At 39.6% G+C, this 13,565-nt stretch overlaps 1 protein-coding gene across 1 annotated transcript in view; it reads right to left on the bottom strand.

The window, feature by feature from the left end:
- The window catches only part of rngtt (RNA guanylyltransferase and 5'-phosphatase), a 112,518-nt gene that overhangs the window by 7,962 nt on the left and 90,991 nt on the right, over nt 1-13,565 (bottom strand). The window contains exon 14 of the mRNA XM_066688615.1: nt 3,214-3,280. Coding sequence (XP_066544712.1) covers nt 3,214-3,280 — 67 coding nt within the window. The remainder of the gene's footprint in view (nt 1-3,213; nt 3,281-13,565) is intronic.

The raw sequence follows: 13,565 nt of genomic DNA on the forward strand, positions 1-13,565 counted from the left end.
AAATCTCTGGTTATGCTAATACTGGAACAGGGTACTTCTGGATATGACACAAAAATGCAGTCTTAGTGAGGTTTGTGAAGAGTACAAGGGGAATGCAGTTAGGCTACTGTCATTTTCAGATATTACCCATTGACCAAACGGCCCGCAGGGATATACAGACCAGTTTAATCCTGTTATGCTCTGCTATGTACAGTCCCAATGCCTGTCTCTATCTGTGCTTCCAGACTGAGGTAGTTTCAGTGCATCACATATCAAATTTGAAATACTCAAAGTGTATAATTCAGCTGCTGAAGTATCTTGCGGATTCGTGGAAATTCAAGGCTGTATTCCCAAAGCATTTTCTATCTTACACTTCAAAGGAAGGCAAACTCAATCTTACAAAATAAAAAAATTATGCATTTAAACTGCATATAATAAGGACTCTCAATTTAGTATCACAAAAGGCGAAATAACTCTATGGATTATTGTATTGTTTTCCTATAAGCACTTTATTTATTTTTATTAAATCATAAACTTTGCATGATAGTAAAAGTCTTATAGATGTGGCTCAAACTGTCTTTCGCTTCAGCTATAAAGAGAAGTGCATGAACAAGAATATTCTACAAAAAGGGTTTAAAAAATGTTATCTAAGGTAATAAATATATCATAATGTATACATATTAGGGATAGCCAAAGAGTAGAATAGTTGACTAATTACAGGTGTTGTCGACCTCAGTGCTTGTATTCGACAAACCGGAAATGTCCAGTCACACTATTTGCTGTGGTGGATGTTACATCAACATCAAAAGAAACACAGATTTCTGTAGTTTTGCACAGATCTGCAGAATTCCACCAATCCCTGGTTTAGTGTGGATTTAAAAGAAAAAGCAAGACAAACTCGAAGTACAATTCACACTTTGTCAGAAAGTGGTAAAACACAATCAAAGCACATTGTGTATGCGCACATAACAGAGGAAAACATTCCTACAGCCTGTCAGCTGTAAGTCCAGTAAGTGACACCTAAAAAAGGCAGTCAAAGAGGTTGGGATTTTCAAAGCATGCAATAAATGACATGTATGTAAACAGCGAATAACAGAACAGCTAATAGCATTGGTTGTAAATGATGTACGTCCAGTTTTAGTAATTCATGCACAGCGATTTCAGGATCTTATCCATTGTTTTGAACCCGAGTACGCTATTCAATTCTGTGTTAGTCTCTGGAAACAATCCAATCTAAAACATGAATAAAAAAAAAAAAAAAAAAAAAAAAAAGTGCGGTTTAACAGCAATGTGTTTGGTTCTCTTTTTATGTGTTGTATTTGTTGCTTGTCTCTACATCCATGCAGTAGCTACTTCAGCCTGTGGGGGAAAAATATAGAAATCCTATCCTGCCTTTGTCCTTGGTGTGCTGTTACTCCTCACTTGGTTATCAGCAGCTCACATTCCTTTCTTGCAAAGTATTAACTGCAAATTATCTTCTAATGCAATTGGCAATGTAGAGGTTAATGATTATTATTAATGAGTAATGAATATAATATTGATAAAGATGGGAAGGCTTAGTTTAGAATTCCAATTAAGTCACTGCTAGTTATTAGAAATGACCACTCAGACAGTTTGTAAAATGTTAAGGCCCCTTGGGCGTATGTTCCAGAGGGGGTATAAAAGCTTTGTTCTGTCTCAAAACTTTTGGGGAACAGTGTCATGCAAGCCTAAAATCCTTTGAGCTCTAATCAATTCTGACTAGAACTCCCGACTCCAAAACTTTCTTCCACCACAAGCCGCTTGCTTAAACTGCATGATTCCATTTTCTCCTGATTAGTGATTGTTTTTGGTAAAGAGATTTTATCTAACATGATTAATCTCCATGCATCAAAGACATACATGGAGAAAAAAAAAAAAAAACCTACACAAAACAAAACGAAAAATAGAAGGAAGTTCAACATGATCTACTTTTCTAAACATGTGAACTCTCAAGTAAGACTTCATGAATTTTAAACAAAAGAAGGCATCTATATCTTTCTCCTCATTAGGCAAAGATATAAGAACCCATATGCTACATCTACACCTATATATCTGATGCAGCAGAATCAGGTTAACACTCCACAAGTGCGAATAAAGACTTTCAGTGAAACGTAGTATTCAAACGAGCAAATTCTCAACTGCCAGCCATCAAAGCAATACACCTGCTGTTGCAGACACTAGCACTTGTAAGATGCACAAGATAAAGAGCAGCACGATGTCATTTATATGCACGTCTTTGAGACCGAGCAGCCGGCAGTGGGCTTCAATCATTCTGAGATTGCTTGTACAAGAAAGCACAACACACAGCTAACTAGCGCCCAGTGCTGATGTCAAGCATCGTTTGTCTTGTGTTCTTTCATGGTACCGAGGTAATGTGCGTTGAATAAAAGAAGCCACTGTCTGCCAACTCCTTCAGGCCGGATTCAAATGTTGGAATCTCCCCGAACACAGACAGTGATAGTTAACGAGAACCAGCAGTGGACCGGCCTACTGCTTTACTGCGCCCAATCGATCACTAGAATGTATAAATAACAAGGAGGAAAAATCATTATCGCATCCCCCAGCAGGAGTGTGAAGGCAAAGCAACCATATGAAGACCCGCTGAAACCAGGCTTAAAGGCGAGGCTCTAGTGTGATGAAATGGAGTAGGCCGGCTCTTTCTTCTTTGCAGTGGTCAACTACTAAAGCATACACACTTCAAATGTAGTCTGAAATAAGTCATTTTTTAAGCTTATAAGAAAAGAGGAACCTAATCATGAGGAATCTAAATCAATAAAAAGCCTTATTAAGCTGTATTAAGAGCATCTTTAAATTAACAGAGTACTCATTAGAAAATTATCTCCTGAAAGGCAGCCAGGAGCTAACCATTTATGAGATCAAGAAGATATGCAGACCGGAAAATTATTTTGCTGTGGAGCACAGCTTCGTGAATCAAGAATATCAAATAAAAAAGGATAATAAATCAGTTATTAAGTGCTAGAAAAGTGCTAGAAACCTCAGGAAGCAAGTTCATTTTGGTCACTTGTGTTCGTGCATCAATCAAGTGGGTTGAATTTCTGAATGCTTTAGCTCAAATCTGCATTTAGACTCAAACAGACGTAGATAACACCTGAGAAACTTAATCTCATTGTAAATGTTCTGTGAAATGCAAGACTTGTAAAATGAATGATGTGATGCATATGGGGGTGCGAGTCTGGCTCCCCATCGTCTCACCTTCATTTGTGAAAAGGGCCTGTCATAGCTCCCAACATACAGCAGTCCCACAGTCTGTGTGAGCAACCTGAAAAAACACAAACACAGCCACATTTGCCTCTCCAAATCAAGTTTCCTTTGGATGCTCTACATATCACACACAAACTGACACACAGAATTTATAATTAAAATAAAACAAACAGGAAAAAGCACTTCTATTAAATGTTGCAGTTTAAAAGTAAAAACATTTGTTCTACAATTATTTCAGCTGTGACAGTTTCCGTATTTCCATTGCTTCTCGCTCCAAACATCAGGACACCATTTGGGCCTCTCATTAAAACTAAATACAGCATTGTTGTTTGTCAAACTCTAACATTGTCCAATGCCATTCATGTGTGGTCTTGAGCAGACCACGTGACTTAAGTTACAGCTGAGCCAGAAGGTTTCTCATCAGCCTACCATTGAACATAAGGCTAGGCTGATGGGAAAATGCTGGTTCACAGCCGTACAAAATCTTAAACACAGGTATCGCCTGAAGTAAAATACATTTACGTCTGACACCACTCCTGGGTGGGATAAGCAGGTTTGGCCGCCACTACATTCCAGTTTGAGAAGATCCTCAGTAACATGTCTGCCTAGCATGCATCATGTCAAGTGTGAGGTTTAATGAGCTGGTGCCAAGTCTGTCAGTCTGGCCTACAGGTAAACACAGGGCTGGATGGTCTTATAAGATGTTCCCATGGGTTTGGGGGGGAACTCTGTTTGGAGCTGATTTCCCTCAGGATGCCACAGACCCTTCTAATGAGCAGGAAGCCTTGAGGAGCCACATTCAGGCTTTTTGGCGCAAACCCCCTGATCCTGTTCTCAGTCTCTCTGCTTTCTCCATTCACTCTGCTTATAAGGGAGACGCACAGTGACCAAACTTCATTATTATCAAGTCTCAGGCAACACTTCAGCTGCAACGTTCATTCCCAGCAGGGGGGGAAACAAACAGGAAACGCTAGGCTTTGTAAGCCGAATGCCATGTCATATCTCAAATTCTGAAGACAATGGGGGCACGTTAGATGTTTGTTCTTTTTCAACATGGACAATTCTTTATTTTGGTGCTCAGAGGAGAAAAGAAAATTGAGATTACGAATCTAAAAATTACAGAGAGCAGTGAGTCATAAATTAACAGTTCTGTCACACTATAGCCATGTAGCATGATTCTTCTGGGCTACACATGATGGCTTGGTGCTAATTTTACTTTCAAATGGTGAAACAAACAAACAAAACAAAAAACACAAAAAATAATGCAATTTTTTAAGGAAACATTTGATCTTTAACACAGGCAAATTTGCTTAAAGCCAGTAATCATCAAAAAAGGCTGTCCAGGACATTTTCAATGCAATGTAATTTAATGAATGTGTGTTACACTGCTGAAAATGAGGGGCTATAGTTCAACACTACAGGCGAGAGAGTGGATGGTCCCACAAACATGCATCTTCTGACATTTTAATAGATGTGGGTGGTCCAGAAGCCAGTGAAGGGAAAACATGCTCATTCATGCCATGCTCAGTCATATAAGAACCCCTTTTATCTCCCCAGTGTGCTGGGAAGAGCAGTCATTATGAGAGTGCTGCTGTAGGGGTGAGCTTCCTACTTCATAATCATAGGGTCCGACAGGAAAGAGAAATGGGATTTCAACAAAACCCACATGCATAAAAATAACCTCAAAACAATTTTGCATACACTACTTCCTCCATCTGGGCACATAAAAGAGCATTCGAAACGTCCAAAAACTATGCAATTACCATGTTACAGTTTTGTTTCACAATAAATACTTAAATGTTTAGATCTACCGAAAGGCCACATTTTAAGAAATGAAATCACACGTAGGTATGTGATTGGTCTAGAAATGATTACCTTATTTTGGCTGTCAAACAATTGCTTCGTTGTACTAGCACACTACAATAGCTGCCTTGACATTTGTTTGATTTCTTTTATCCTGTTTGAAATCAAACTTCTATATTAAACAGGAAACAGGAGATCAAAAATAGAAGGCAGAACACATGTGGAGTGGAGGGCATATCTTTGCAACTGACAGTTTAATTGTATCACCAATCAATTTCAGCCTTGGCTCCAGCACCGGAGAGATGAAGGCAGTGTACACTTATTCACAGCATTGTCTGGCCATCAAATAATTTTTCACAGTGCCGGCCATTATGCCAATAGAGGAGATAACTGGTAACACTTGCAAGCTGACAGGTGACTTTTGCAGAGGGTACCAACCTAAAAACCCTGCCAGACCTACCAGCAAATGTATGTGCCATCCGTTGGGCACTAACAGTCAGCTAGTGATATATCCCAGACCACAAGTAGCTACCTCCTAAATGCCGTCCCCTATGCTTCTGACCAGGACTCATTTTCGACTTGGGACAAGTTCTGGCCTCAGTGGAGCCCCCTGGCTAACCAGCTCCATTCCAACATCTCTCCCTGTCAACACCACACTCCCACCATACACATTCAAATACAAACAGTCAAGAACACAAAATTGGATCAAAACCAAGAGAAACCACTTAACAGAAATTATTCATGAATAGGTTTAATATTAGAAAGGGAAAAAGGCTGAATGTTTTTGTGAACATTATAAAACGGGATAACTAAGGGATACAAAAAGTACATTTACAGTCTCAAACTGCGGAAACAACATACACTGAACAAAAAGTAAAATATATACTTCAAAATAACTACAAACTCAAACTGAAATGAATGCATGAAATGATTCCATAACCTGCCCTGTGTATAATATTTGGTTGAACACTTTGATGCATTCTAATGAAGAGCTGTACCTGTAAAATGTCAAGTTAAAAAAAGTAAAAAGTCTCACTTTGTACAGCTGTCCCTTTTCATGTGGAATGTAGTTAAATGTACTGCAAATTCATAAGCATGCAATTTCAGAAGTTAAAATAAGTGTGAAAATATCACATATCAGTAAGCTTCATGCTGCAGTGTGGCGTCATTTCCAACTCTTTATTTATTTATTTGTTTGTTTTAAGAGTGACACAGAACCACATGAAAAATGGCATTCTGGGTCTGCACGATGAACCCAACAAAATGCATTCGGTCTCATTATCTCCATTAGATTATAAATGAGCCTCACTAAATGTCTGTGCAATCTTCTACATGTGTGCCTATGAAGAGACAATTATGGTCTTAAAGAAACACATTATCTTCTATTGGATTCATCTCATACCGGCCTAAAAAAGATGAGATTACATTCCACAATGGAAAAGTTGATGAGCTTAATAAACAATCATTCAAATAAAAAACATACTCTAAAAAAAATATATATATATACAATCTAGGGAGATATTTATTTTATGGTAAACAGTTAACTCTTTAGTGAATGCTAGTAGGCTCCAAAACTGAAAATCTAGAATAATACTAATACAATTAATTCCATCCAAGGGTTTTGCTGCATCATAAAACCATGCTAGTGACTTGTTTATAAAATGTCTCAGAGCTCAAAGATGGATTTTTTGGTAAATTACTATACATCGATCAGCCATAACATTATGACTGCTGACAAGTGAAGTGAATAACACTGATAATCTCGTTATCATGGCACCTGTCAGTGGATGGGATATATTAGGCAGCAAGTGAACATTTTGTAATGATTAATGCCTTTACTAAACTGTATTTTTGCACATTGTTTTGCACTCATGTTGTAAGTCGCCCTGGATAAGGGCATCTGCCAAGAAATAAAAACAATAATAAAAATAATAACATTTTGTCCTCAAAGTTGATGTGTTAGAAGGAGGAAAAATGGGAAAGCATAAGGATCTGAGCGACTTTGACAAGGGCCAAATTGTGATGGCTAGACGACTGGGTCAGAGCATCTCCAAAACTGCAGCTCTTGTGGGGTGTTCCCGGTCTGCAGTGGTCAGTAACTATCAAAAGTGGTCCAAGGAAGGAAAAGCGCTGAACCGGCGACAGGGTCATGGGCGGCCAAGGCTCATTGATGCACGTGGGGAGCGAAGGCTGGCCAGTGTGGTCCGATCCAACAGACGAGCTACTGTAGCTCAAATTGCTGAGAAAGTTAATGCTGGTTCTGATAGAAAGGTGTCAGAACACACAGTGCATCGCAGTTTGTTGCGTATGGGGCTGCGTAGCCGCAGACCAGTCAGGGTGCCCTTGCTGACCCCTGTCCACTGCCAAAAGCGCCTACAATGGGCACATGAGCATCAGAACTGGACCACAGAGCAATGGAAGAAAGTGGCCTGGTCTGATGAATCACGAGTTCAAGGTGTTGACTCGGCCTCCAAATTCCCCAGATCTCAATCCAATCGAGCATCTATAGGATGTGCTGGACACACAAGTCCGATCCATGGAGGCCCCACCTCACAACTTACAGGACTTAAAGGATCTGCTGCTAACGTCTTGGTGCCAGATACCACAGCACACCTTCAGAGGTCTAGTGGAGTCCATGCCTCGACGGGTCAGGGCTGTTCTGGTGGCAAAAGGGGGACCTACACAATATTAGTGTAAGAGAATTTTGAATGCTTGGTTTTCAGTCAATCTAAATAAATAGTTTGAACTGAAAACTCATAGGTCAATTGGTTTCTCTTTTTAAGATTCTTTTTAGAGGGAAGATGCGGTCAAGTCACAGATGTGCAATAATCATTTATTTTGACAAAAATAGGAAACTAATATCATTCAATTATATTACTGAAAATAAGTAATATTAAACTTCTGCTGGATTACAGTAAGAAATAGATAATACCCATTTTCTTCTTTTCTCCCTACAGTACAGCTTATAGGCCAGTCTGGTCAGGCAGGAAGCGGTGTGTCTCTCTCTGCCTCCCTCCAGCTCTCTTGTGTCTCGTTGCAGAATGAAGTTAAGAGAACTACAATTCTCTTTGTTTTCCCTTTTATAAGGTTTCCTTCCAACCAATAGCATTTTGCCTCCACCATGACTTGGGTGCCTTATGCTAAAGTAATTTAGAAGTGGGGGTCATTTCGAATTTGGCTAGGAGCCAACAAGAGGACAGGTCCCTTTTGGTCTTCTGGACATACAGATAAGGTTACCAGGGGTTACCAGTGGCTACCAGATAAAAGGGAGGAAGTCTGTTTCCTCTACCAAACTAGATGGTATAGAATTTCCCATAGAAAAATATATTCTAACAAATAATATCTTACATTAGGCAGGTGGTCATAATGTTATGGCTGACTGGTGTAAATACATGATTACTACTAGCTAATTACTATGACTTTTTGGGGTCTTTATTGTCTCTACACAAATCCATGTGTTACTGTGCTACGGTACTGTGTAATAGTTCAACCCTGATGCCTAGAAAAAGTCTGATAAGAACAAGTTTTCACCAGCAATTTGGGCTTGATACATCATACAAGCCCCCCTTATATTAAACAATGCGTACGTCTTAATTTCCCCCCACTCGTCAGACAGAAACCGAGCTTCCACTCATCATGGCACAGACATGTGGGCCTGTTATCTTTCTCTCCTATCTTGTGTGGATACAAATGCCTGTACTTGAGATTGCCTCTCGAAACCTCTTCCTTGAGGCCGCTTGTATTACTTTTATTTTGATTGACCATGCATATCTCTCTCGATTATTGGGACTCTTCAAAATTAGTATAACAAGTGGATCTGATGTTATTTCAGATTCAGCAAAATGAAAAACAGTTTTGTTTAATTCCCCATTGTCAGCTTCTTATAGGCAAAGTGTCAGAAGCTTGGAGAGACACCCACATCAGCATTTTGTTTTCACAAAAATTTATATTCTCCAAAGAAAGTCATTATGGTGAGTTTGCCCCTTTAACAACATTCCCAAACAGCACTGGGAAAGACGTATAATTTATGGCTTTTGAAGTGTCAATATCTTGCCACTTGTTTTGAGGGAAGAGTTTTTCAAGGGTAAAGCAAAATGGGTATGGCACTTTAGAGCTGCTCTCTCTCTCTCTAAAATGATAGGACAATTGTATCCAACACGGTCTTGATTGCAGTTTGCTGTTGAGACCTTCAAAATAAAGCACAGCTTGAACCAGACTGTACAGCTGTCTGCTACATGACAAATGAAGGCCTTGAGTCTTGCTTTTTGAAGATACATCAGTGACTGCAGGCTTTGACAAAAACTGAAGGCGGCACCATAGCAGTAAAGGCCAGTAAGGTATTGCAATTTCTGAATACCATGAATTCACATTAGACACTGCTCTGCCTGCTTCTACCTTGTATTTCCTGTTCCTTGTCTATCTCTAAATCAACTCGCCTAGGGTATCCGACCCATAAGTAAGATATGATCACCTGCACCTTTGATTTAAATCCTAATTTTAAACATTCTCACAGCTGATAACTCGCAACCCATCACCATATCTGCAATAGCTGATGCATTGTGTACAGTATATTGGGTTAGTGGACTAACTTATACATTAATTTGAGTTATATGATGTTAAACCACTTCACACTAGGTTATGTTTACACAATATAAAGCTTTACATTACATTACATAGAAGATCTATTTTAGGTACCGCGGCAGCTTGTATAGTTTAAGACTGAACAATCCTGGTTTAAACTTCAATCATTTCCTCCAACGCATAGTAAAAGCCGACTTCAACGGGACCAGTGCAGATGTATTTTTCTTGATAAACCAGTTATATTACTAACCTTGGTTTTGTAATAATGTCTCACGCCTGTCCAAAGGGGTTCTCATATAAACATTGCTTCATTAAACAAAACACTTTGTGCATAGGGCTGCAGTATATTTTCCACAAAACCATTTGAATACGAATAAAAAAAATAAAAATAAATAAAAAAATGACTATCAAAGTCTGTGCTCAGTGTTTCCACACAAACACACAGAGCTTAGGACAAAAAACATTAAAAGCTGAAATTTTGTTTAAACAACAAAAACCTGTAAACTTTGTCTTTTGTGTTTGCTGTACAATAAATTAGTCAGGACACAGACTGCACATAACTTTGCTAATTGTGAATTGCAATGCCAAAGGGTAAAATATTGCAAAGTGTTAATTGGTGTTGGCTTACATGGGGATTAACGCACTGGACTGCATGCTCTTAGTAAATATTCTCCTTTCAATTCTGCGCAGGGACAGATAAGCCCACTGGGCATACTTGAGAAATTTGCATGCAAACTACCTTTTTAGAGGGAAGATATTGAGAGAAATATACATGTGTAATTGTTTGGTTCAGATGAATTTTAATTCTGGAAAATGTATCTTCAAAACAAAAGAAACGATATAAAGTCTAAACTACTGTAGCAGATCTCATTTTGTGCTGAACCTACATAGAGACAAGTTATTAAAATGGGTATCCCTACAATTCGAGACTAATTCTTGAATAATCTTAAAAAACGCACAAAGGACACAAGCAGAACAAGCACTCAAATCAATGTGTGTAAGTGAAAACACATTAGACAGGCAGCCTTTTGCTCTGACCTGTTCAACATTTAACTGAAGTTTCCTAGTACGACATTGCAGATTTACCAGTTATGACAGGATGAAAATGTACACAATCATTCACAAGGGCTTGAGAAATGCAGTTATAGAGAAGGTTATAAACGCAAGCGGCTTTGATAAGTGCAGTTTGGGGGGGGGGGGGGTTGGGGGTTTTAATTTCCGCCTGAAATGGGGCTCTGGTGACATCTTCATTAAATTAAGATAAATCAGGAGAAACCATTAACGTAGGAGACAGGAGAGGAGCAAGAGGGCTCTGCATACACAGACTACTCTGACAGTATGGTTAATGAACAACATCTCCAGATACGACCGTCTGTGTGCAGAGCGTGTGATGAAGCGAGTCGTGGCGCAGGGCCTGAAAGGAAAGATGGCAGCACTGCATCACCACCAACACTGTCTGAGACTGAGGCGTTGCTGATCTAATCTTAATGGGAAAAAATCTGCTTAATGTGGCCCCAACTCCTTAGATATAATAGAAGAGACTGGAGCTTGACTATGTGTGAGGGGGGAAGATAAAACCCCTGAATGCACAACATAAAGAGAAAGAGGGTTCAGATATAATTACACAGCGGCATGCACTGCTTCCTCAGTTTAAATCATGTTGCTGGCATTTTTCAGTTATGATCTTTGAAGTGTAACGCAACCACCCTGAAGGTGCCATCTCATAATACGGCAGAGCCAGAGCCCTATAGACTGCAATCTGTGTGGCAGCTCTCACGGGTGGGGGGAAAGAAGAAAAGGAAACTAAATACAGGTGTTTTCATCATATCGTTGTTGGTTGGGCCAGCAGTGGAGAGTGATGCTGGGAATAAACCCCCTGCAACTGTATGCATTTTAAAACTCATGTACGTATACACGCACGCACACATGTATGTTATTCATTTCTCGTAGCCCTCGTCTGTAACCCTACATCTTGACAGCACTTAGCTTTCACTGTCCAGGATGTAGGAAATCTCTTACTGTACTTGTGTTAATTATAAATGGAATTTGTAAAATGTATTATTTTGAATTGCTATGTTTTAGCTAAGTTGAATTTGTAATAATTGATACCTTGTACTTCTCTGTATTTTTACACTTACTAAAGTCACTCCTAAAGTCGCCCTGGATAAGGGCATCTGCCAAGAAATAAAAATAATAATAATAATAATAATAATAATACAGCTGAACACCATAATGTTATATGATTGGTTTATTTAAAGATGTATGATTAGTTGCAATTGGCCAGTCAGCAGGTTACTGGATTTAGTGTGTATAAGGCCACCAAGGATAAAAAGGTTGGGATTTAAGGAAAATAAACATATCCTTGCAGGTTAACTCTGGACTAGTAAGCAAACACACCCAAACTTTATGCCCTAACATACACTCACCTAAAGGATTATTAGGAACACCATACTAATACTGTGTTTGACCCCCTTTCGCCTTCAGAACTGCCTTAATTCTACGTGGCATTGATTCAACAAGGTGCTGAAAGCATTCTTTAGAAATGTTGGCCCATATTGATAGGATAGCATCTTGCAGTTGATGGAGATTTGTGGGATGCACATCCAGGGCACGAAGCTCCCATTCCACCACATCCCAAAGATGCTCTATTGGGTTGAGATCTGGTGACTGTGGGGGCCAGTTTAGTACAGTGAACTCATTGTCATGTTCAAGAAACCAATTTGAAATGATTCGACCTTTGTGACATGGTGCATTATCCTGCTGGAAGTAGCCATCAGAGGATGGGTACATGGTGGTCATAAAGGGATGGACATGGTCAGAAACAATGCTCAGGTAGGCCGTGGCATTTAAACGATGCCCAATTGGCACTAAGGGGCCTAAAGTGTGCCAAGAAAACATCCCCCACACCATTACACCACCACCAGCAGCCTGCACAGTGGTAACAAGGCATGATGGATCCATGTTCTCATTCTGTTTACGCCAAATTCTGACTCTACCATCTGAATGTCTCAACAGAAATCGAGACTCATCAGACCAGGCAACATTTTTCCAGTCTTCAACTGTCCAATTTTGGTGAGCTTGTGCAAATTGTAGCCTCTTTTTCCTATTTGTAGTGGAGATGAGTGGTACCCGGTGGGGTCTTCTGCTGTTGTAGCCCATCCGCCTCAAGGTTGTACGTGTTGTGGCTTCACAAATGCTTTGCTGCATACCTCGGTTGTAACGAGTGGTTATTTCAGTCAAAGTTGCTCTTCTATCAGCTTGAATCAGTCGGCCCATTCTCATTAATGAGAAATTGAACAGGTGTTCCTAATAATCCTTTAGGTGAGTGTATATTCACTGGTTAAAACAATACATTAGTACTATTGAATCTTGGCAGAATCATCAAGCTTCTCCTTTGAATTTGATGTCATGGGTCGATGTTTCTCAGTATTGCACTGCAGAACAATAATAGGAAGCGGTTCTTTCTGGGAACTCTTCTTCGTGAAGAACCCTATTATATCCTGTTTTCTTCAGATCCTTCTGCAAAGGCAATAGATAAGGACAATGTAATGAAGACAGTTCTGACTAATCACCAACAGTCCTCAGTTCTCACTCTCCAGTTACCTGAGCACATAGCTGGCATGTTGAATGCCCACAAAAACAACTCCAGTTTGTAAGCATTTGGACAAAGAGGACAGTGTCCAAGTACTCTGTCCTGGAGGTTATGAGTAACAAAAGTTAAAACTCCCCGGTCCTCCATCCCAGAGATGGAGCAGATTGTACAGTTGCTCTGGGCGAAGTGCAGCAATCTGTGTGCAAAGTGTCACTTCATAAAAACAGTTGGCATGCAAACTGCTGAGAACATTCGTCATCTTTTATGAACGGCCTGGCCTGAAAATCGTTACTGCAAACAAAAGACACAAACAAAAGGTTCCATTGTGCCCGAGACTGAAAATAATGTGAATCCACAATGGAAGTGA

Source organism: Amia ocellicauda, chromosome 1 (assembly GCF_036373705.1).
Source record: "Amia ocellicauda isolate fAmiCal2 chromosome 1, fAmiCal2.hap1, whole genome shotgun sequence".
Classification (NCBI taxonomy): domain Eukaryota; kingdom Metazoa; phylum Chordata; class Actinopteri; order Amiiformes; family Amiidae; genus Amia; species Amia ocellicauda.